Source organism: Macrobrachium rosenbergii, chromosome 41 (assembly GCF_040412425.1).
Source record: "Macrobrachium rosenbergii isolate ZJJX-2024 chromosome 41, ASM4041242v1, whole genome shotgun sequence".
Classification (NCBI taxonomy): Eukaryota; Metazoa; Arthropoda; class Malacostraca; order Decapoda; family Palaemonidae; genus Macrobrachium; species Macrobrachium rosenbergii.
In genome coordinates, this window is record NC_089781.1 from 91,143,266 (window position 1) to 91,170,029 (window position 26,764).

Consider the following 26,764-nt stretch of genomic DNA (forward strand, 5'->3'; position numbering starts at 1 on the left):
ACCTTCAAGAAAGCCTTTAATCACCTTTTTAGAAGTTTGCAAAGCTAGTGGCGATTAATTTTTCTTTTTCTAATGATCGATGCGCTCCGGACTGAATAGTGACTGTTCAGAACTTGCATTCAAAGGGCAAGAACAAACATTGTTAGGACAAGAATATTTATTTATTAGTTTAGTACATCTATTACAAGACAAGAGGGTTCATGGCACCTTAAAGAAAGCCTTTGTCCTTCAGGATAATACCTCTTCAAGAAAGGCTTCAAGAGAGTTCTGTTCTAATAGCAGCGATTAACCGTGGTCGACTGACTGTGATGTCACTGCTCCAGTGGCAGCTATCATCTGCTCAAGCACCTGGAAAAAATTAAATACATTAAAGATTTCAGTACTGATAAATTTCTTTAAAAACAGAATTTAGGGCTATAAGCATACCATTGGGTTTGAGGCTTACTAATGGAAGTCATGCGATTTTCAACCTAAAACATTACCTTACAGTGAGTATTTAATTTAAAAATATTCAGAGTAACTAGACTTTCGGCCTCATATCAAGCCCTCAGTCCAAGCGCACTCTCAGTACCGATACAGGAGATTAGCTGAGGCAATACCGTTTTAACTGAGCAGCCGATATTTTACTTTCAATCATCACCTTGCAGTACACGTCCATTACTTCACTCAATCGCTACATTCTTAAAGAACTCATCAATGGTCTACATCGATTACTTAGTTGTGGAAGAAACCTGTGATCAACTACTGAAAAATAAAACCAGTTTACATTTCTCTGCTTACTGTTCCCACTCCACAGACTTGCAAATTCATTTCCCCTATGCATAATATAGACATACAGGGCATATTCCATAAAATATAATGGGGTATTTTCACGCCAGGCAAGCCAACCTCAGAGCAAAGTTAGTTACGTCAACCTTTAGGAGCAGAATTTATAATTTACCTACCCTAGACAAACTAATGAATTCTAAAGAAATCTTAATAATGGTCTGCCCACCTACTGCCTTCAGTTTTTAGCACTTAATCTCCCACAAAGACTATCCTTTTAATAAATTCCTTATCCTACAATGACATTTGTTCAAAGTACCTCATTTTTTTCACAATTTTTGAGCAAAACATTAAAACACATTTACGTATAGTATGATAGCCTTGCATATAATAGTCCAAACTACAAGCCTTCGCTAGATTTCACATTTGGAAAAAGTCAGTTCTAACGAATCACTTTTAATGTACGGACTTTCCTTATTGATGAAAAGTTACCTGCCGCTATACCATCCAACGCCAAATGCCCAGGATTCCATGGGCAGCCCCAGAAGTACCCTCCCATGCCACGTTTCCACTTGTGAAAATTAAAAGCCAAGCTGAATAAACCCTGTGGCTTTCATTATCTTAAGCTGCTTAAAACTAATCCTAGTTATTCGTAATGTGGGTGTTATCACTGGGCCTAATCGTGCTAATGCAATGGAAAGTGTTAACTTCAGCTTCAAGCACTGCCATTAAACTCAAAAGTGTTTTGTTGAAGTATCTAGTCTCCCACAACCATAATTTTTTTTTTTTCCCCGTTAGTATACAAATGTCATGTAGGTAAACATGATTTTTCCGCGAGCACAGCCAAGTTCCCAACAATGTTGGATAGGTTTCCATACAAAGGATTATGGATGGGGCCCTTTCTAAGGATTACGGTCAACCCTCACCTCATTAAGACAAGACGCTTTTTGACGATTTTCTAGAACCACTGGCACTGTGTGATCTTGAAAACTTTCTGGTACAGCCTAAATTCAAGAATATTCCTAAGAGCCAAAGATCGAAAAGTAAAATTTCCCTCTAAACCCAAGGAGGAGTCATCAGACATTTCGAAATTTCCCATCAGACACATCGAAAGCATTTAACTCAATTGTAGGCCTATATTGGTTCCTTAACTGTACGACTGAAAAAGTCACGCTAAAAAGAGACGATGTTCAGTAAACTAAAGCTTGGTGAACTAGCATCTTATACTTCGGTATATTCGACATAATCACCTCTTATAATGAAAAATTAAAGTTTGTGTGCACGAAACACGGGAATGTCTTACGCAAAGCCGAATAGGCAATGAAGGGAAAGTCAGTCGCACGTAAAACAGATCATGATGGAAGCTTACTGCAAAGGTATAGCCAATTTAAGTCTATGTTGCAAATAATATAAATGACAGCGGATAAACCAGCTGGAAAAAAAAAAACGATACACTGGAAAAAAAAAACTATACACCATAAAAAAATCCCTAGCCTTGAAAAACAAACTAATTACGAGACGAAAGTACAAGTTTCTCTTACCTCGTATATACGGTCTACTTCCTCAGACGACAACTTCCTAACACAGCCAAAGAACAAATGCCCATGCATCCTCTCCAAGTTTAAACTTAATTTTTCTAGCCGGTTGAATGCGCGTCCTTTCAGCATCAGAAGCTGCCATGGGAAGGCTTTTCCCAAGGTTCGTAATCCGACAGTGACAGATCCCCCCATTGTCTGAAATAAAAGGAAGATACATTACCTCTACCCCACTATTCATATATTGTACATATTAAATGTTACAAAGCATACAATCTGAAGGGTTGTATTTCCTAATGAATTTTGGTATATATTTCAATATGCCATAAATGACTATGCGTTGTTAACTGAGATACACTGGTGCGTACAAACAATATTAACTAGGGAACATGACTATTGCAATTCCATAAACAAAACTTCAAAATATTGTTGCATGAATTTTACTAAAGCTGATGGATTTTGACTTAGTCTGACTGCTGAAGACTAGATAAAAATGATCAAGTTAGAGTTACCAGGACAGTTATTTTATATTTATGGTATCAAGAATAAAAGCCGGACTTTAAAAAAAAACAGTTGCCATAAATTCAAAGATAAAACCATTTACACAAAAAAAAAAAAGGAAATTAAATTTCCCAGTACAGTTGATATTGCCGACGAGTGTATATTAGTAGCATCTAAATTGTAAATTTAATCCAATTCAACTTCAATTAAAGATCTGTGAACTAAATTATTGGAAGTAGGTGCCACGTTTGAAAATAAAAGTTCGGATTGAACAGTTTTAATGGTTATTATAATTTGACAAAACACAGGCACACTACATTAGTTGTCATTGAAACGAGAAGGTTTTCACACATTTCCTGACAAGCGATTAAAAATAGCCAACTGCTTCAGTCTTCATAAAATTGTCACAGCCAACTGCTTCAGTCTTCATAAAATTGTCTATTTTCTTTAGCCCCATAAAAAGCGTGATGCAAAATGACAAAAATATTGATCAAATAGTCATGGCACTTAAAAGCTTTAGAAATTTTGCAAATTCATCGTTGCCTTCAAAGTACCCTAGATGTACAGTAGAGATGTACAATACTGTAATTACTAATCTAAAGTTGTATAGTTCTAAGTTACTTTTCCTGTAACAAAATGTCTCCAGTGATATTTTCAAAGGTTCTCCCTCAGTTCCCTCTTGTTACCTATTTTCAATGTTTTGTTCTTTCAAGTCAAAATTTTGATGTGGCATTAAAAAACCCCAGGCGGCTATATCACTGGTTTCACTTCATAACAGTCTACCAGAGTGAAAACTAATTTGATAAGGCATTTAAAGCTAATACTTACAGAAAATTTCGCTTTGGCGATATTCACATTCGTTCTGAGCGACGATACGCCTCAGACAATCTCAGTCATTGTGCTTGTTATCAGCAGCACTGAAGGATCCCATATTTTGGACTGGATGTCATTTATGAAATACAGGGTATCACGCCAAGCACTGAGGTCTTTCCGGTCACTCAACGATTGAGAGTGAAGAGGAGCTGAAGTAGCATTTCGAAGTACTTTTCGGTATTTCTTGTTACAGCAATTCGAAGTACTTTCCAGCATCTCTTGAAGCACTTTCCAGCATCCAGCATCTCAAAGTACTTCTTTAATCTCTAAGTACTTAACAGGCTCTCGAATAGTTATGGAGAACTTGGTATACGAAATCAAGCTCGCCCACTTCCGTCTCTCCTGGTAACAGAGAAACTGCCTTCAGGTGGTTTTGGAAGTCTATTTGTCTTATAACAGGTGGTTCTCGTAATATCGAGAGTGGGAATATGAATTTCTAACTGGTCCCTTGCACTGGAAACCTGGAAAAAGTGTCCACGACCTGTTTGGAGAAAACATCCTTCAATTAGTATGTTGGAATTCAAAACACTACGTTGCCCTGTCTTTTGTATATTTGAAGTGTTTTCAACGTGAGCTCTGTAAATTTAAAATATATTAGTACCTACAAACAAATTAACGGATTTTAATAAATTCTCGTAACTAAAAACACTAAGGTGCCATTTTGTTAACAGATTGGACTTTGTAGTTCCAAGTTAAAATTTTGAATGAAACCAACAGGTTTCCAGCTACTGTCGCTTTCACCGTGAACGGACCCCTCTACTTTGAGGTCAAACTAGCTACCTGTTGCTGATACCACACACTGGTCCATCTTCAGTAACAGCATTGGTGTAAAAATTTTAAAGGTTTTATATGTTTATATATATATAACAGTCAACCTTAGGGCATGTCACTGCCAAGAGTAGCAAAGCTTGCGTCATTTCTTAATGTAGGCTCAAGTCTAACATGGCTTGAATTTTAAAATCCTCATACAAGGCTCTTGAGATGCACTAAACTACAGTGCATGCAGTCAGTCTGAGGAGAACGGAAATACGCTAATTTACGCTTGTTGAAAAAAGTTCAATGTTTATCGTTAGCTCTTTCTGCATAAGTATATTGAAGTCATGCTGTTACAAGTGTTTTAAGAGTACGAGGAACACATCTGCACTAATTAAGAATACGAGGAACTAAGAGCTGCATTAAGTTCAAGAAAACACCTTGTTTGAAGAGGTTTGGAAGTGACAAGTACTCAAAAAACTACAACGGCACAGGTTCTAACGCCCTTAGATTCATGAATTTCTACCAGTAGTACGGTACCAGAAGTTCATTGTCAGCTTAGGTTTCACGAAAACCTGAAAGGTACCACAAACTAAAAAACAAAATCCAAACTAATTCAATCATTTTCCGTAGTAATGTGGCAAACCAAATTTATTTTGGCATCCTAACAATGTACCTTTGTCACCATTTGTAATTTCTGACTAGTAATTGAATAGTAACGAAAAGGATTAAGATCTGTGTAGATATTAACAGAAGCAGCAGCAACAGCAACCAAAATAGGAAACTGGTAGTTGCAGGAACAAATTCACCAACCTTTACTTTACTTACCATCTGAGAAAAAGACCAACTGCACACCGAGAATCAGTAGTTAAAAACCTGTCAATAATGGCGACCATAGACCAAAACCCGCAACTACAATTGGTGATATACTGAACAGTGAAAAATGCCATGCATCCTACGCCAACTGTTCAGGCACCATGGGCAGCGCCAAAAGAACCAACCCGGGCCACTTTCCCCTAGTCAAAATTAAACAAGCTGAACAAACCACTTAGCTTCCACATCTTAAGTTGCATAAAACTGGTCAAAATTCGGAAAGTGGGTGTTACCGCAATGAAATACGTATTAAAACTTGGGCTTCAAGTACTTACACTGAACCAAAAAATGCTCAGTGTGTAAGTCTCCCACACGTACACAAATCTCATGCAGGTACAAATACATGATTTTGCCCAGAGCACGAACATGTTCCCAACAATGTTGGAGAGGTCCCCAATACTAAGGATTACAACCAACCGTCTGGTGAGGAAACTTCTGATTTTACAGAACGTTGTGTGACCTTGAAAACTTTCGGATACTGCCTATATTCGAGTATATTCCTAAAAGCCAAAGATCAAACGGTAACATTTCCCTCTAACCCAAAGTAAGAAGTCCACGAATTTCATATTAGATATCTCGAAAGCATCTAAATGCTAGGCCTATATCGATTCCTTTACCACCGAAAAGCGGAGTTCAGTAAAACCTGGTGAACTTTCTCATCTTATATTTAGGCATACTCAGCACAACCACCTCCCTAAAATGAAATATTTGTTACCGAAATAAAGGAATCTCTTACGTAAAGCAGGTAAGCAGTGAAAGGAAACTCTGTTGCACGTACGGCAACAGATCGTGATGGAAGCCTATAGCACCGCAAAGGTATAGCCTATTTAGGCCTATGTTGCAAATGGCATTTCGTATAAACGAGCCGACACTAAAAAAAAAAACCCCACTGATACACTATCACAAAAAATCCCTAGCCTCGAAAAATTTAGCTATGAAACAAAATCTCAAGTTTCTCTTACCTTGTATATATGGAATAGTTGAACAGACTACCTCACGCTGGCACTGCCGAAGATCAAATCAGCGAGACGACCTCTCAAAGCTTGAACTTCGACTTTCCAGCCGGTTGACAGAGCTTCTTTCAGCCAATCAGAAGCTGCCGTGAGGAGGCTTTTCCAGGTTACGTCATCAACACTCTGTGACAGATCGTCCCAGTGGCTGTTATAGAAAGGAAAGATGCATTACCCCTACCCCGCTAATTATACATAATTATTGTTGTATTCATTCACTATTAAAGAACATATAATCTGAAGATTGTTATATTTCCTAATGAATTTTGGGATATTTAGTGACATTTCAAAACGCCATAAATGATTATGCTTATAAACATAGAATATTAACTATGGAACGTAGGTAAAAGTTACTGTAATTTTCAGAAGTAAAATTGAAATATTACATGAATTTAAATAAAGCTATGGATTTTGTCTTTTAATTTGAGTACAGAAAACCAGATGAAAAAAATTAGCAAATTTAAGAAAGTTACCAGGAAATTTATTTTACATTTGTTATGGTATCAAAAATAAAAGTCGGGGTCCTAAAAAATATTGTCATGATAGTTACCAAAATAAAAGCATTTGTTAGAATAAAAAATGAAAACAAAACTAAATAAAAATGTGCTCATTGCTGCTGATTTGACAATGTGCAATTTTGTCTGAATAGTAATTTATGTCCATTTGAGGTTTATTCAAGAGATTTTTCAAAACTGTATTCCTGGGTGTATTTACCGGTGGCTGGTAATAAGAGTCACAGGAAAAAAGTCACAGGGAAAAAAGTCACATAAATTTATGGTGACAGGTAATAAAGTCACAAGGGAAAATATTCACAATATTCTTGGGGGTTATTATCTTTATAATATTTACAGTCTTTTGTTTATGTTTATACAGTAATCCCCAACGAGCTTGTACTAAACACGCCGCAAATGTGGATACATACCGGGTTAAAACTCTTGTGGGTCACAATCTAGGAAATATTAATGTGACTTTTTTTTCCTGTGACTTTTTTCTGTGATTTTTTTCACCTGGATTCATAAGTACCAAGCTTGGAAATAAAAATGTTTTGCTTAATTTTTATTTTTTTTTTTTTATCTTTACTGTATCTCAAATTTTACGAAAGAGAAGCAACAAGACCCTTTGTATTAGTTGACGCTGAAACATGAACGCATTTTCTTCCGCTCAAATTCCGTGAAACGTAACAAGCAATTAAAAACGGCCAAGCAATTCATAATTCATAAAACAACCTGCTCAGCTTTTTCGACATCCAGGAAATCACTTCGTACTGTCAAGTGTGCCATATGAACTGAATTTAGAATTTTGACCAAAGGCCAAGCACTGGGACCTATGAGGTCATTCAGCGCCGAAACGGAAACTGACAGTAGAGATTATTTCCTCACTGTTTGCAGTAACGAACTGTGAAATACGGCTATAAATACTACGACATTAAAATGGGAATTCATGATAGTGACTGGCAACATACACACACACACACACAAGGGTTTTGTCCAAAATGCTGAAGCAGAATTACCCAGACGGTATTATTACGATGTGATGTTCTGCCATCAACAAGCAAAAATTTTGCAATTCAAGAGACACAGATGTATGGCATTACAGTTTACATAAAATTAAGCCAAGTTAAAAAAAAAAACTAATTTTGAAGTCCATCATACCGTATGATAAGCTCATCATACTGAATGATAACTTAAAATTCACTATATTGCATGATAATACTTAAAGTTCGTCATACCGTATGGTAAGCTCATCATGCTGCATGATAACCTAAAATTCATTATATTGCATGATAATACTTACAGTTCATCATACCGCATGGTAAACTACAAGTTCATCATACTGCATGATAATTATGCGTTGACAGTAGTTCCCTGTCGCTTAGATTAAAATTACAACTGAGATAAGTCAGAACCGACAGGACTATAAACAATACTGCAAAGAGATACTACTAGTAGTAGCTATATTAGTTTTAATCTGTCACATGCATGTCGACTTATTCAGTCAAGGCTTTCTGCAAAGTCCAGATCATTAATGATGTTACTGATGACGAAAATGAAATATAAAATATCTATGATTTCAACTGATTTCTCATGGCAGACAAGACTGAATTAACATTTCAACGAATGAAACTGGTTAACTATTAAGAGCTGAAATTGACCCATTAGCAATTAATTAATCAAATGAAGAAAACGAACATAAGGCACTTCTTAGCTTTGTACCTTTCATTTATTTTCCATCTACCTTACTTTGAGCAAATGCTTTATAATATTATTACTCTTATTATTCAACAAAGGCATGTCAAACATTTAAAGCAGGCAATTAATTACCTTGGTTAACAAGACTCCAAGTAGTTACGCCACCCATATGGACCCAGGTGACCTTGTGGCTTGCAATAAGGTCTAATTTCCTCTGTCCTACTTTTTCCTGAAACCTTGGCATACTAAGGCCATCTGTCGGTGACATTTACAAACCGAATAGAAAACGGTAAACTTTACTGAAAACCTATTGTGGTTTTGTATAGTAAAGACGTAAAAAATATAAATATACCTTAAAAACCTTCAAAATGATCTTATGTTTTAATATTCATTAATCAGAATCAGCTTTTTGCATAATATTTTCAACTAACTTAAGATATCCACTAAGGAACTATGCGGAATACGTTCTGGCAATATCATCTAGGGGCGGAGTCTATACTGAAAGAGGACCCAGGGTTGATAACAATAACATGACGATAATTGAAGTTTATCCTTGCCAAATGTAAAGATGTCTTACTTCTATCTTTAATTATGTGGTCAAATTAACTATCTAAGTCTTCTGAAAAGCTAAAAACATCAATTAGTTGTTCATTTTCTGAAAGTATCTTCTTTCCTAGACACAAGGGTTTGCTATTCTGACAAGAATCTGGCGCCATGTTTGAAAATCAACATGGCGCTTGACAGTAGCTTTCTTTAAGTTTTAATGAGTCTGAGACCTCACGAAAGATAAAGACTTCATGTCTGCTTTGTATTTATATAAACAATTATAAAAGTACATAAATTAAAATTACATGTGCAAGGGTATATCATAAAAATGAGGTATCCTAAAAGGGTAGACGAATAAAAAGTTAAAAGAACGATAAAGCTCTGAAGCCATCTGTCGGTAACTGAAAGAAACGAAATGAATCGTAGTATTTTCACTGAATAACTATCTCACTTTCCTTTAAAAAGTACAAAATAATTTTGTCATCTCCGCAAATATTGCGGCCAAAAAATATATCTTGTCTTTTGGTTAATATGAACTACAGAAACGTGGAGTATTTTGGTGAATAATAAGAAATGTAAAAGGAGACCAGCGATATTACTTTTGGCAATACTTACAAATGTCATGCCTGAAGGTCGAAGAAGAAACAGACCGGCCACAATGACATGACGGTGGAATAATTTGTCATTTGCAGATTGATGACTATCTTGAAGGACCATAAAAATGAATAATAATCGCCATTCCTGAAAATTATTCAGCTCATTAAACTGCTGCATGCTAAGCTTTATATTCAGATTATTTACTCCTCTCAAACACACTATACCGTTGGCAAGCCTGATCAGGAATATGAAGCGAAGTTTGAAAAGTGCAAATTAATTTTTGACTATATAATGTGAAATCAGATGCTAACTTTCAGCTGCTTCTCTGTAGTATCTCGGTATTAAAAAGATTAGCAAGCTTCTAAGTCTGTACTACTAATAAAAATGTTATTAAATTCAACTTTCTTTCTGATTCGAAATTCAGATAATAATCATAATCCTGAATAACTGAAGGAATGATCGATTGATTTATGGTTACTAAAACTGGCGTTACAACATCTAGGTTATTGGCACTATAGTTTGAGGAAGAAACTAGAACTCTATGTTTAGATTTTTTATGACTGCTCTCTCTCTCTCTCTCTCTTATTTACTTTAAACCAAGATATAAGTTGGTGTCTCAGGCCCACAATTGAGACGCGAGATCAATCCCACGAAGGGGTAGGGGGAATAACTTAAACCCTCATCCTGAAAAATCCGTTATGACCTTATGATATAGTCTGTGTACCTAGCCGGCAGTCGACTGTGGTGGAAACCATTCTGGTTGGAGAAGGTGAAGCTCACAGAGAAACAAGAAATTCACAATAGCAGTAAACAAATATGACCCGCTTTCTATTAGCTGTAATAGCAGTGGACTCAGTCAGGAGCCATCGGTGATCTCACGAGCACACTGGAGTTACAAAATCATTCATGGGTCGTTGATATCCCACATGGATATCTGAACCCAGGTAAAAAAAGTCACAGGACAAAAGTCAGGAAAAAAGTCAGGTAGAAAAGTTACAGGAAAAAAGTCACAGGTAGAAAAGTCATAGGAGAAAAGTCAAAAAAAGTCACAGGTAAAAAAGTCACAGGTAAAAAGTCACAGAAAAAGGCAGGAACTAAGTCAAAAAGTCACAGGTAAAAAGTCACAGGAAAAACGTTACATGAATTTTTCCCTGTGACTTTATTACCGGCCACTATAAAATAATGTGAATTTTTTTCCTGTGACTTTTTCCCTAGCAAAAATTGTGACTTTTTCTGTGACTTTATTTACCGGCCACCGGATATCTGCAGTGGCTGGAAATCACAAATTCAAAATAAAGTTTTAATTAAACGTCAACTCAGTTTAAGGATAGCAAGAGGGAGAAAAAAATCGTTATGCACTCTCTCTTATTTACTCCCCCATACATGATAATTCAAAACAAGTTGTAATTTAAAGCAGTATCTATAGCATGGAAAAGGGTCTTCGTCCCTCTTATGCCTATGATTACAAAATCATTCATTTTCATGACAATTAACGGAAAACACCCACGTAGGAGTGCTACTGATAGAGCTAAAAGTAAAATATATGGATAATATATCTCAAAACTCATCACAGTCGTTATTCACGTTTAATGTTTTAATCTAATTAAACACATAATTAAAGATTAAAGGAAAATCGAACTTTAGCACGATTCAGGTTCTGAATTGAATTGAATATAGAATTTAGGCCAAAGGCCAAGCACTGGGACCTATGAGGTCATTCAGGGGTGAAACGGAAATTGACAGTGAAAGGTTTGAAAGGTGTAACAGGAGGAAAACCTCAAAGCAGTTGCACTATGAATCAATTGTTAGGAGAGGGTGGAAAGTAAAATGGAAGAAAGAGAATATGAAAGGAGGTACAGTAAAAGAAGCGAAAGGGGTTGTAGCTAGGGGCCGAAGGTACGCTGCAAAAACCTTAAGTAATGCCTACAGTGTACCACATGAGGTGCACTGCCGGCCCTACACCCAGAACGATTAGGTTATAAGCGAGACAAAAATTATCATTGTAAATTGAGTAATAAAGTTACTGATATAAAAAAAAAATTATCCAAAAGGCTAGACTTCACTGATTCTTCAGGGCAGTGTAACTTATTTAATACATGAATGAAGGGTCCTCCTCAACCTATCTAAAATAAAACTGAAAAAAAAGAGTGTGATCAAATGGAGAAAAACACAATTTCAATAAACCCAGTAATTATTATATAATATTGTCAATAGTGGCCTTTCAAAGATGAATATGTCGAAAATACTCTTGATTTTTCATATTTTGAAATCATACCATACTAATACTACTATTAAAATTATCATCATCATTCACTATAGGAGTACATTCATGTGAAATTATCAAAGAGGCAATTAAACTGCTTAACAAGCTTCCAGACAATTGCATACTTATATGGACCCCGGTGACCACGTGGCTGTCAATAAGGCTTATTTTCCTTTATCCCATTTTTGTCGGCATTGAAGCCATGTGGCGAAGGGTAAATTATGTCTAAAAACTAATGTAGTTTGTTTGTTATAAACGTTAAAAAATTGTAAGTACTTAGGAAACTGATGAAAATGTTATTGATATGCTATCACATATTAAAGATTACTTCTCGAGAAGACATTTCCAACAAACTTAAGATGTTTCCAAGGAAATTTACATCAACGGCTCTGGCAATATGACATGGAGGCGGAGTCTATGCTGGAAGAGGAAGCACTACTACAACAGTAACATGAAGACAATAGATATACTGTATTACACAAGCACGAATATAAATTCGGCATAATTTTAATGAAGATACTATTTAAACGGTAAGAGTCTTTTTTCGAACGTAAATTTGCCAACAAATTTTAAATTTACGGTAATTTCTCTTCTTCCTGCGTCACTAATGTTGGTCATTCTGAGTGGAAAACGCCAGCCAAAATTTGAAAGTTAAAGAGATTTTTGTCATGGGCTTTCTTTTAGGTTTACCGAGTCTTAATTCTTACGGTTAATATACAGAACACATGTGCTTCACATTATTATGGCTACCTGACTATATATAAAAGACAAAATGACATATATGAGTATAAACAAAGACAGGAGTTATTTTCATAATTTACACGTGTGCAGAATGTTTTTAAACTTAAAAGAACGACAGACATCTGAGGACATCTATCGGTAACTGAAAGAAACAGCGAGGCTCGTAGTAATTGCTCTGAAAAAACTATCGTGTTTTCCAAAAATAAGCGCAACAGAAATCTTTTATTTTGACAAATTCAAATAGCCAAGAATTTTATACTGTGGAATGATAGTGTTACTAATTAACTTACGCAGTTTTTTTACCAATAAAGGAAATTTATAAGGGATCATTATATCTCACCCTTTGGTAACACCTACAAAAGCCGAGGCCGAACGCCTGACAAGGAGAAACAACCGACCACAATGATATTATCATGTAATAATTTGCCTTAGGCTAATAGGAAAGTATGTTGAAACAACATAAAGAATAGCAATTCTGGATAATCTAATGTGTTCTAAATAATCAAACTGTATACTGAACATTATATCTAGCATTTTTTCCACCTGTTTCATGAATCACCGTGTTGGCTAACCTGATTAAGAATCGGCCGCAAAGTTTGAAAAGCGAAGGCTGGCACAGAAAATGTTAATTTTTGCTTTGATGGAAACATAAACTGCAATCCTTCGCCTGGATTCACGATTATCCGAACACAACAGAAGTACACACAATTCTACATCTGTAACTCTGAGAAACGTGGTTATTGATGCACCTTATCGAATTGAAAGTTAATGATGATTGAAAGAGTGAATTAAGATGCAAAAATCATTCTCTGTATGGTGAATATGATCGCGATTTTGTTATATAATAGTTCTTTCTATAGTTCTTATATCTCCCTCTCTCCGAGAATAACGTTTTCTCATGCTTATCCACTTATCTCAACGAACTATTTCAAGCCCAAATGTAAATCGCTTATATTGGCTTACAATAAGTTTTTGAAATATAATTTCATTCTCTGTGAATTGAATATAGAATTTAGGCCAAAGGCCAATCACTGGGACCTATGAGGTCATTCAACGCTGAAACGGAAATTAAGAATAAAAGGTTTGAAAGATTTAACAGGAGGAAAACCTCAATCTTGCACTTTGAATCAATTGTTAGGAGAGGGTGGAAAGTAAGATGGGAGAGAGAATATGAAAGGAGGTACAGTAAAAGGAACTAAGCGGGTTGCAGCCAGGGGCCGAAGGAACACTGCAAAGAACCTTAAGAAATGCATACAGTGCACTGCATGAGGTGCACTGATGGCGCTACCCTCCTACGGGGTCATTCTTTGTGTCTTTGTAACATCCAGTTTGACAAAGTTTGAGTTTACTGGTTTTTCTAAGTGATTTTTCCCGCAGCTTCCGTTTAATCGATTTCAGAAAGAAAAGTGAATATTCATTTGGATAAAACTTATCAAAGGCCATCGAGAAGTTCAAAGGAACCATACTGCCCTAAAACGGAAAACTGCAGTATATCCAAAATTTTCGACATTGAGATATGCCAACTATTGGGCTCGTGAATCACTAATACACAAGTTACTGCAGTTTCAGAATGATTCTTCAATGCTTTCCAACAGTATTTAGGGGTCCCATTTGCAGTATCTGCAAAATCAGTTGCAAGGGAAAACAGTATTTTGTATTTTTGCATACTGCAGTCTTCCATTTTAGGGCAGCATATTTTCCAACACATTTCTGAATATTTAAGATTTTTTGTTCATTCCCCATTGGATGAATCACACTTGATTGAAAGACAGTTGACATGCTGGGTAAGGCGCAATTGAGAGCCTGAATTACAAATTCATACGGTATTTTGAGCAATAGCACAAAGGGTTTTGTGATCTCTTCTTTGGCAATGCATAAAGTCGAACATCTAAGTAGGGAAAGAACGACAGCAATAATATGACAATATATTGATTTATTATAGACGTATAGGAAAGTTTATTCATACTTGGTTACAAGTATGGTTATTTCTAAGATAGGAAACGTTTTAGCTCATTAAACTGCATACTGAACATTCGATTCAAGATTATTTCTTCGTCTCATAAAGATCATAAAGTTGCTTACCCTTACGGGAATTCACCGCACAGTTTGACAAGCAAAGGTTCTTAGTTAAAACGTTAATTTTAACTCTGACAGAAAAGCAGTAACTGCTTTTGTTTATTCATCAAATACACCCGTGAATCTCAATACTGAAACTGTTGTTTAAATATGACCAAAGTATATATAATTCCTAGTCCTTAACACTGAAAAAAATTGTTACTGTATCTACTGTACATTTAGCAAATGAAGATAAAAATGGCAAGAATGAAAATGAGATATAAAAACAAATTCTTTCATAGAATGTGACGTGATTTTTTTTATATGACTGTTCTCGACGAGGGGAGGGACGATCTAAAGTTAACCTAAATGTAATCCTCCTCCCCCCCCATCTCTTTCTCTTTCTCTCTCTCTCGCAAAATTAGGTAGGGACGACTGAGACATATATGCTTAAAACTCCATTTTGACCCTTTTAACCTAAGCTGTGGATTATGGGCCCAGTGAGTAGTCGACTGTAATGGGACGCAGACTAAATGGAGAGGTGCAAGATATTTCATATCAAGAAGTGAATTTTTACTCTTAATACAAAATAAATATAGCTTCAAGTTTTGCATGTTGTCTATAGGTACTTTATATAATTTATGAATGAACTAAGTTTGTCTCTCTTTCCAAGTTTAACTCCTCTCCTGTTAAGTATGTAGCTACCCAAAATATAAGTAGAAATTACTTGCTGCATGTGTATCGTAATAAAGAATCTAAAGTGGTCCAAGACAATCAGGTCTGAGTTAACATTAGATTGTGCTTGATTTTGGCAACGCGGTCCTTGCTTAAATAAAACTCGTAAGTGTGGTAAAGTATGAGAAAGCGAACTGAGGCATGGTTGAAGTTATCAAAACATGGTGTACACATATGGAGTGTTTATAATGAAAGGATATGTTTGGCCCTGGCAAAGTGCATTATACAGGCATGTATAATGGAATGGAATAGAAATTTAGGTCAAAAGCTAAGTGTTTCTACCTATATGAGGCCATTCGCCGTTGAAAATAATATTGAAACAATTGTTAGGAGAGGGTGGTAAATTTATATGGAATTAACAGAATATGAACAAAGGTACAGGGAAAGGAATAACGGGTGTTGCATCTAGTGGCTGAAGGGACAATACAAAGAACCTTTAGTAATGCCTACAGAGCATCGTGTGAGTTGCAGTGGTGGGCGTAATCGGTTATTGGATCTGATTACTTTGATTACTTCCTGAAATTCTAGTAACTGATTTCTTTTTGAGTAATCGATTATCTGTAAATGATTACTCATTACATTTTCTTTTATCACTAATTAGAGAATAAAAGCACATTGTTCTACAATGTTAGAATCGGATTTGCTTTGATATTTTAAAGGTGCTTCATCTGAATCAATACATGGCGTTTATTACAGAAAATGGTTAAAAAAGTTTAAAAAACGGTCATTGAATTCTGAATTCAATTCACTCAGTAAGTTCTTGTTAGGTGTCAAGGCCAGGGATGGCGGATGTGCGTAAAGACTGCTAAAACTACTTTTTGATATAAATTTTTATCTCTTATTTTACAAGATGCACGCACATTTATGTTATCTTAAAATGCATAGGCCTACAAGTCTGATTATATGAAATGCTAATGTTACTCATACATTTTACACATGTTTTTATGCCCAGACACCAGAAATTGCTATAAAGATATAAAAAAAGTAGTTATTAAACGGTTATTTTTCATAAAAGTAATCAGTAACCGCGATTACTAAAAAATCAGTGAAACGCCCTTCACTAGTGAGGTGCACTGACGGGTACCACCCACCTCCTGGGAGACAGAGATGTAATATTCGCTGATGCCAAGTCTGTTTTTAAAAACAAACTTTTCACTGATATTATCTAAACGCTGACTTTTAAAACATAGGATCCTTTTCTTCATAAGCTTGTATTCATTTGCACAAAAGTTTTTTCTCATACGGACTGAAAACAGTCTATTTTTAGTTAGCGGTTAACAGTTAACAATTCGAAAGAGAAACCCACAAGATTCCTGGGCCTTGAACCAGCCTGACTACCTTCACATCTCTTGAAAAAGGGTCACAGTTTGGACCTGAAAGTACTCGAGATTAAAGTAATAAGTAAATATTTACAAGTAAACAAGTTATACACAGGAATCTTGTGGGTTTCTCTTTCCATCTTCAGAAGAAAACTGAAAGAAGTTTTTGTTTAGTTAACAGTTCGTTGTCTGGATAAAATTATCCTAGAGTGATATTGTTGGAGATTTTTTGGATAGGCTTGTAGATAATTCTGTGAAAAGATTTATTTATCCTGCACAACTACTGGGTTACTATCGATCTCTAACTTGTTTCAAAACTTTTTTTTGAACACGCAGGAAGTTGGGTAAATTTTTCTTTTGTTACCCTCTCCATTATAGTTTTCTTTGAACAAGTTGAAGACTTTCATAGAAAATGAGAACTCTTGCTACTCTTTTGGCATAACTAGTTTATATTTGTCTATTTATGTACATACGAATAAAGTGCCACAAGATTATTTTCAAATAATGCTCGACTTATATATAATGTATAATAACAATTATACGTAAAAAGACACAAAAAGATGCATATATATAAGTAAATGGAGAAATGGCCACTTTGACAAAAACAAATTTGCTACCAATGAATAGATTTGTAGTACTTGCGAAAAGAAAATGCAATTATTTATTTCCTTTGTCATTTTATGAGAACTCACATTTTAACGAAGATTTTTTCAGAAATAAAACGTCCATATTATGTAATATATTCATTTAATCCAATAAAACGTCCATATTATGTAATATATTAATTGTAAATGAAGGAAAAACTGTCTAAGCTGTAACTCTGCTACAAATTAAAAAAAAACCTTGAGTTAATTATACGACCTTGGTGGTCGACTTTTCTCTCACTTGTGTATAAAAGCACTGGTTAAAAAAATCGCGTAAAAATTGAATCTGATTAAGTCTACGGTGATTTAAAAAATTCCTAATATATATTTTAATGGGTTTCTTATGGAGTCCTCACTCCCCTTCTTGGAACAGTGATACGGTAGCCTTCGAGAGGGATAAAAATAAAAATATCCGAATTAATTTTTCATGGGTTTTCCTTTATTAACACAGACTTTATTTCTCACGCTGATGGGGTAGTTATGAGTTCTTTCTTAGATACCGTTTTTTGCAAATTTCCTGAAGAATAACGCGGAATCTAGCTTTCGAGTGGAAGTAATACCCAGCCTTACATTTACAAGGTGAGATGCCCAAAACACATTGAACATGTAAATAACATTTACGGACTCAGAGCTTCTTACAAAAATAATTGTGGACAGAATCGATTCTACCAGAACGACCAGTCAAAGTCTTTATTATCTCAAACAAGAAATAAATCAAGAGACCTTTGGAAAAATCTCAGACTTAAGAATACTCTCTGTGCCGTATCTTTCAACGATATAAAAGTAAATAAAAAGCCGCTGCTTATATATACTTATATATATCAGTACAAACCCCTAAGCCTAAGAGGACCTAGCGAACGTCAAAACAAATCAACCCTAACACTCGCTTACTAAAACCGGCTGAATAAATACGAACCGCGAGAACAAAAAGAGCAACAAAGCACTGCAAAGTGAAACCATGATAAAACCCACACATGGAAAGGAAAGCAAGACGGACGAGTGAAGAGCGACGATAACTACAACACTGACAAACGACAAGAAACTTTGTAACCTGAGCCCTTCAGGATCATATCGTGTTAGCAAGAAGAAGAAGACGCTGAAACGAGCTTGCTTGACATTACGTGGTCATCACGGGTGGGAATGGCGGTTTTCGATTTGCTTGCGTCTCTGCTACGGAATCTAGAGAGGAGATCTTGTTGTTTCTTGAGAGATTTGCTTGCGTCTCTGCTACGAAATCTTGAGAGGAGATCTTGTTGTTTCTTGAGAGATTTGCTTGCGTCTCTGCTACGAAATCTTGAGAGGAGATCTTGTTGTTTCTTGAGAGATTTGCTTGCGTCCCTGCTATGAAATCTTGAGAGGAAATCTTGTTTTTTGAGAGATTTGCTTGCGTCTCTGCTACGAAATCTTGAGGTGGAAGGTCTGCTTGCGTCTCTGCTACGAAATCTTGAGAGGAGATCTTGCTGTTTCTTGAGAGATTTGCTTGCGTCTCTGGTAGGAAGTCTAGAGAGGAGATCTTGATGTTTCTTGAGAGATTTGCTTGCGTCTCTGCTATGAGATTTTGACAGGAGATCTTGTTGTTTCTCGAGAGATTTGCTTGCGTCTCTGCTATGAGATCTCGACAGGAGATCTTGCTGTTTCTTGAGAGATTTGCTTGCGTCTCTGCTACGAAATCTAGAGAGGAGACCTCCTTGTTTTTGCAAGAATTGCTTGTGAATGTCGTTCCCTGTTATCTTTAGGTTTTGTTTTCGCTGGTCATGTTTGGGACTTGTTCTCATTGCTGGTGGTATTTGCTGATATTTTTTTTCTGAATTGTTTGCTTTCACCCTGATAGCGATAATAAGGTGGTGATGATAATGATAGTGAGTATTACAATTATTATGATTATCATAGTAGAATTTTATTATTATTATGATTATCATTAAAGATTTTTATGATTATTGTTTAATATTGGTTATTTTCACATTTATCAGTTTCATGTTGACTGTTTTAAGGTGATGATGATAATGATTGTGAGTATTACAATTATTATGATTATCATAGTAGAATTTTATTATTATTATGATTATCATTAAAGAGTTTTTATGATTATTGTTTAATATTGGTTATTTTCACATTTATCAGTTTCATGTTGACTGTTTTTATTATTATTATTATTATTATTATTATTATTATTATTATTATTATTATTATTATTATTAGTTGCTTTTCCTTTTGCACCATCCTTAAGCATTTTCATTCACTTCCTGTCAATAAGTTTTTGTTCTGAAAATCCTTCTTCTTCTTCTTCGTCTTCTTCTTCTTCTTCTTCTTCTTCTTCTTGTTATTATTATTATTATTATTATTATTATTATTATTATTATTATTATTATTATTATTATTATTACATAATTTTGTAGCACTGTCCTTAGTTACCCGTCTACTTTCGTTTAAAATTTCATCGAGACTGCGTCAAAAACACGACGAATAACAACGCATGCGCAGTTCCAAGAGACATAAAAGGCCAATTACACAAAGGACACAAAGTCGTAAACTAATGAGCAGAGATGTAAATTGTCATTATAAAAGAGAGACGGACTTTGTTTTTTATCGCTGAGAATTATCTTGCAATATATTTTTTTCCTTCTTATGATTTATTTTATCTCTGCTGCTTATAAATCATAACTCCTTATCTTGTCTTGGCTGAAGACGAAACTGAGTTTTTGTTAGCTTTCTCTTTGATTTTTCAATATTTTTTTGGGGGGTTTTGCTGTTTTGTTTATTGATGTTATTCGTTAAATTATTTTCCCTTGTGTTACGTCTTGTGAGGCGCAACAGGCTTCGATCAGATATCAAGATAGGTTGCGTTTGAGTTTTGTTTAATTTTTTTTTTTCGGTTATTTGTGGTTGCTAGTTATTTTTCTTTCGACCTTTTAATCACTTAAATACTATTTCCTTACTTCTCTATCAACTACTGACTACATAGATTCACTTATACATATCTAATCACTTTAATAATATTTCCTTACTTATCTATCTACTACTGACTAGATTCACCACATAGGGGAAAATATTTTTAACATTTTGGTAATATTGTCTAGTGTCGACTAGATTTACTTACAGAGAGGGGGGAAATGTTTTTAATATTTTGGTAATATTGTCTAGTGTCGACTAGATTCACTTACAAACAGGGGGGAAATATTTTTAATATTGGTAATATTGTCTAGTGTCGACTAGATTTACTTACAGAGAGGGGGAAATGTTTTTAATATTTTGGTAATATTGTATAGAGTCGACTAGATTCACTAAAAAATAAGGGGAAATATTTTTAACATTTTGGTAATATGTGTCTAGTGTCGACTAGATTTACTTATAAATAGGCTGAAATGTTTCTAATATTTTGGTAACATTGTCTAGTGTCGACTAGATTCATTTACAAACTCTGGAAATGTTTTTGATATTTTGATAATATAGAGAATATTTCTTTGTTAATATTCTATAGCCTGGAGAAGATTTTAATACTTTTTGGTTACCTAAGGCTAATTTGATTTCTTTTTTGTAACATGGGAAAATTCATATTTTTCATGTACTTTCATTTTTTAAAAAATGTTTTACGACAATCTGGACTAAAAAAAATGATTTTATAATTGATGATAACCTCGAGATTATCAGTATTTCAAATATTTTGGACTAAAAATGATTTTATAATTGCTAATGATAATAATAATAATTAATAATTTCAAAATAATAATAATAATTCTTGAATATAAGCAACGTCAAGAGAATGTCTAAACTGAGCTAAGGCATTTGCTAATAATAGGTCGACGGATAATAATAATAATAATAATAATAATAATCCTTCTGACACGTAAATATAAGACGTCAGAAGAGTATTATAACCTCTGTCCCTGCTCATATATAGAATAACGATCAGGCGCCCAATACACTATATATAGGTCGACGGATGTCTATGATGGATTTATATAACGGATATATAGTCCTTCTGACTATATATGGGAATCGAATATATATATCATAAGAGTATTATAATATCTGAATATATATATATATATATATATATATATATATATATATATATATATATATATATATATATATATATATATATATATATATATATATATATATATATATATATATATATATGTCCTGTTCAGAGGTTATACTCTCTTCTAACCAGTCTGATTCCCAAGCAGTCAGAAGGACTTTATTATTTCCGAAAATCCATCACAGACATCCGTCGACATCTTTCAGAGACTGACGTCTTATATTTACGTGGTGAATTATTATTAATTATTATTAATTATTATGTATTTGTTCTCTCAGTATTTACCCTAAAATCAATTTTTTTTTAGTCCAGATTGTATAAAACATTTAAAAAATGAAAGTACATGAAAATATGAATTTTCCCATGTTACGAAAAAGAAATCAAATTAGTCTTAGGTAATCAAAAGTATTCAAATCTCGTCCAGGCTATAGAATATTAACAAGTAGATATTATCAAAATATCAAAGAGAGAGAGTTTGTAAATGAATCTAGTCGACAGAGAGAGAAAATATTAGAAACAGGAGCTTTATTTCTAAGACATCTTTAGGGACTGAGGTACAATGGGAAGAAATTTGCAGTATTTACCCTGGAAGGACAGTACGAACGAACATACAGTCGGGTGGAAACTAAATATTCACACCTTACCGGTGGAGAGAGAGAGAGAGAGAGAAGAGAGAGAGAGAGTTTGATTATAATCATATAGAGTTAGAGGTCTGAGCAGTATTGTTGTATATAAATCTCCTTACCTATGCGGGTGGCCTCACACCTTTCGCCCTCGTGGTATATTTTTAGATATAAACCACTTGTCCGTCGGATTATAATCATATATATATATATATATATATATATATATATATATATATATATATATATATATATATATATATATATATATCTTATACATATATATATACACATATATATATATATTGTATATTTATATAGTTATATATATTTAAAAAAAAATATATATATATATATATATATATATATATATATATATATATATATATATATATATATATATATATATATATAATCAGTTTTTATACTCTGAATAGGAACACATCAAACAAGCCTTCATACAGACGTAAGAAATCACAGGCTACCCAAGAGCTAAAACCAGCCCCGGCATAAGGTCTGCTGAATCTTAAAAAAAAAGACCTAGTATCAAAACAGATCAAATAAACTTACATTCTCTGACAATCGCAACTTGATTAGGATTTTCCCCGAGTCACCAAACCATCTTGAAGGACACACACACACAACTCACCGAGTGTTGAATAGAATATGCAAAATGATGTGGCGTTCCTCAAGGTGGGATTGAAATCCAAGACGGGGGTCAATGAACTTTCTGTGTGCTGGATTAGACAAACAAATATGCTCATTCATAATCATCATATTATTCTTGAGAGTAAACATCGCTACAGAGAGTGTCAAGTCATCTTCCCTGGTGCTGTGATAATAATAATAATAATAATAATAATAATAATAATAATAATAATAATAATAATAATAACCTGATGTTTCAATAATAATAATAATAATAATACTAATAATAATAATAATAATAATAATAATATAATAATAATAATAATAATAATAATAATAATAATAATAATAATAATAATTCACTATGTCGTGATTAAATTTTTGTTCACTAAAAATCTGCAATTATATCAGAAACTATTATAACTGGTAAACATCAACATTTTTACCAGTGATACAATTCATTTAATTGTGCATTTTTAAAAATAATAATAATAATAATAATAATAATAATAATAATAATAATAATAATAATAATAATAATAATAACAATATTATTAATATTAATATTATTATTATTATTATTATTATTATATTATTTATTTTCGAATGGGTTGTTCGTTTATCCCCGTGGTATCCTAGCACCCAAAATGATCTTGCTACTGACCCTGACCTAAGAAATACTCATACAGGGAAATTTTAAAAGGTCACTCACTTACCATACACGCCATCATAGACTGGAATGTCCATACGTCCATCAGAGAGAGAAAAAAACTTTGAGGAAATAATAAATGAATAAAAATAATAAAAAGATTACTTACAAATACTATACAACACAAGCTCAGAACATTAAAATAATATTGCAAGGACTATTAAGACTGTTACGAAAATCTTCGTAAATTGGAGGTGAAATAAAGTTTATCGACGATAAAAAGATATATATATATATATATATATATATACATATATATATATATATATATATATATATATATATATATATATATATATATATATATATATATATATATATATATATATATATATATATATATTTTCCTCATAATTATTATTCATAAACAACGAATACCAACAGACGGCCTTTTTTAGAGCAAAGCCGAATGATTTAGTCTTTTGCTCTTCAACTATGCAACGCTGTTGGCTTCAGGCAATACCGGCGCTTGGCAACACCGACAACATAAGACGAAATCACTCTCACAGCTTCTCTCTCTCTCTCTCTCTCTCTCTCTCTCTCTCTCTCTCTCTCTCCCTATCCTGCAACCAACGCCAGGTCAAAAACTCTTGGCGCCGTCTGCGCAGGCGCCGGAGGTGGAAGGTCGCTTTAACCTCTAACTAACTTTAAGGACTAGGACACCCATCCCCCCAGGACAACTGGGTCTCTCCCCCACCACCCCGCCCCCGGCCCTTCTGTCCTGACCTTCCTTCTGGCACCTCCCCCTACCAAAACCCATCTCCTAACCCCACAACTAACCCCCACAAATCCTCCATCTCTGCTACGCTAACTCCTATTCCTAAGCTAAGTCGTATCCTACCGAACTCTTCGTCGGTGGTCAGTCAGTGCAGTATTTTGTAGTTCATCTCTCTCTCTCTCTCTCTCTCTCTCTCTCTCTCTCTCTCTCTCTCTCTGTTGCTTTCGCTTCTTCTTGTTTATCCCCTGATTTTACCTCTTACCCTTCTCTTTTTTTCTTATCTGCCCCTGGTTGTCCCCTGGTTTTCTTTATCTTCTCCTTCTTCTCATCACCTTCTTGCTGTCATTGCTAACTCTGTTTTCTCCTCCCCTTTCGTTACTCCTCCTTTTCTTCATCCTCGTCTTTTTCCCTCTCTTTATCCTTTTTGTTTACTACAACTAGTACTGCACCTCTGTCGTCTCCCCTTACCCACCTTCTTTCAATTCCCATTTTCTCTCTTCCTCCTTCTTCTTCGCCTATTCTTCCTCCTTCTTCTCCTCCTATTCCTCCTCCTTCTTCTCCTCCTATTGCTCTTCCTTCTTCTCTTCCTATTCCTTCTTCGTCTTTTCTTCCTATTCCTCCTCCTTCTTTCTTCTCCTCCTATTCCTCCTCCTTCTTCTCCTCCTAACTCTTCTCCTTCTTCTCCTCCTATTCCTCCTCTTTCTTCTCCTTCTATTCCTCCTCCTTCTTCTCTTCCTATTGCTCCTCCTTCTTCTCCTCTTATTCCTCCCCATCTTCTCCTCCTATTCCTCCTCCTTCTTCTCCTCCTACTGCTCCTCCTTCTTCTCCTCTTATTCCTCCTCTTTCTTCTCCTCCTAATCCTTCTCCTTCTTCTACTCCTATTCCTTATCCTTCTTCTACTCCTATTGCTCCTCCTTCTTCTCTTTCCTATACCTCCTCCTTCTTCTCCTCCTATTCCTCCTCCTTCTTCTCCTCCTTCTTCTCTTCCCATACATCCTCCTTCTTCTCATCCTAATCCTTCTCCTTCTTCTCCTCCTATTCCTCCTCCTTCTTCTCCTCCTAACCCTTCTCCTTCTTCTCCTCCTATTCCTCCTTAAAAGACACAAAAATCACGAGTGTTTATGAAGTCGTGGCAACCACGTGATTTACGTGAGAGACTAGAATGGGGCAGTGACAATGGAAAGTGATTTACCTCATGACCCCATAGAATAAAAGAGACAGCTGCAAGATTCACTGCTTTCCTAAAAAGGGCACTAATAAGAGGGTACGACTGGTAGCCCGATGTTTAGAGAGGTGGGTAGTACAATAGAGAGAGAGAGAGAGAGAGAGAGAGAGAGAGAGAGAGAGAGAGAGAGAGAGAGAGAGAGAGAGTTTTGGCATCAAGTAGTTCTACCAGTTAACAGTTGTTACTGCTTTGTTTAGCTGTTATGTTCTTGCAACCTTCTACGGCGTTCCGTCAATTTCCATCTGTCAACAGTCTGTCAGGTTTTCTAAGTAACATCTACCAATGTCCTGTCAATTCTACCAGGTAACATCTAGCAGTGTTCTGTCAATTCCACCAGGTAACATCTATCAGTGTCTTGTCAATTTCACCAAATAACATCTACCAGTGTTTCGTTATTTCACCAGGTAACATCTACCAGTGTTCTGTCAATTCCACCAGGTAACATCTACCAGTGTCCTGTCAATTTCACCAGGTAACATCTACCAGTGTCCTGTCAATTTCACCAGGTAGCATCTAGCAGTTCTGTCAATTCCACCAGGTAACACATATCAGTGTTCTGTCAGTTTCACCAAGTAACATGTACCAGTGTCTTGTCAATTTCACCAGGCAACATCTGGAAAGTGTTCTGTCAGAGAGGTAACATCTGGAGTGAGTCAGAGAGGTAACATCTGGCAGTGTTCTGTCAATTTCACCAGGTAACATCTGGCAGTGTTCTGTCAATTTCACCAGGTAACATCTGGCAGTGTTCTGTCAATTTCAAAAGAGTAACATCTACCAGTGTCCTGTCAATCCACCAGGTAATCATCTACCAGTGTTCTGTCAATTTCAGTTGATCACCGGTGAACTTTCAATTTGATCAGGTAACATCAAATCAGTGTTAATCATTCCACCAGATAAGTCTTTTTCCTGTCGTTCCAGGTAACATCTATCAGTGTCTTGTCAATTTCACCAGGTAGCATCTTGTTTTTTATTGCTGAATCACATCTACCAGTGTTCTGTCAATTTCATCATACATCTACCAGTGTCCTGTTGGTTTTAGATGAATCGAAGTGTCTTGTCAATTTTTGTAGCATCTAGCAGTGTTTGAATTACAGGCAGCATCTAAGTGTTCTGTCAGATCCAATAGGTAATAATAATAATAATAATAATAATAATAATAATAATAATAATAATAATATAGATGAATGAATATTTATTTTATATATATATTTAATTATAATATAAGTCAATAATAATAAAAAAATAGTACTAATAATGATAGCTGAGATGAGTCTGCATTTTCTCATAAAGATCACCAATGAGGATCATAACAATAATAATAGTTGATCACCGGAGAACTAACTGATCAATAAGATCAAATCAATGATTAATCATCTCGAGATGAATGTTTTTTTTTC

At 34.8% G+C, this 26,764-nt stretch overlaps 1 protein-coding gene and 1 long non-coding RNA gene across 2 annotated transcripts; both read right to left on the minus strand.

The window, feature by feature from the left end:
- Positions 1-316: 316 nt before the first annotated feature.
- Positions 317-6,506, minus strand: LOC136826529 (uncharacterized). The gene is made up of 4 exons (XR_010849642.1): positions 6,263-6,506; positions 3,630-4,155; positions 2,307-2,498; positions 317-348 (listed from the first exon to the last, which is right to left on the minus strand). It is a non-coding gene; the product is annotated as an uncharacterized lncRNA (long non-coding RNA).
- Positions 6,507-18,475: 11,969 nt separating this feature from the next.
- On the minus strand, positions 18,476-19,174 carry LOC136827243 (peptidyl-prolyl cis-trans isomerase G-like). Its single transcript, XM_067085016.1, has one exon. It carries the CDS (start codon positions 19,172-19,174, stop codon positions 18,476-18,478), a length of 699 nt encoding a protein of 232 aa, XP_066941117.1.
- Positions 19,175-26,764: the final 7,590 nt, after the last annotated feature.

Coding starts and splice junctions, on each gene's coding strand:
- LOC136827243 (XM_067085016.1), bottom strand. CDS start 19,174: ATGAGAACAAGTCCCAAACATGACCAGCGAAAACAAAACCTAAAGATA.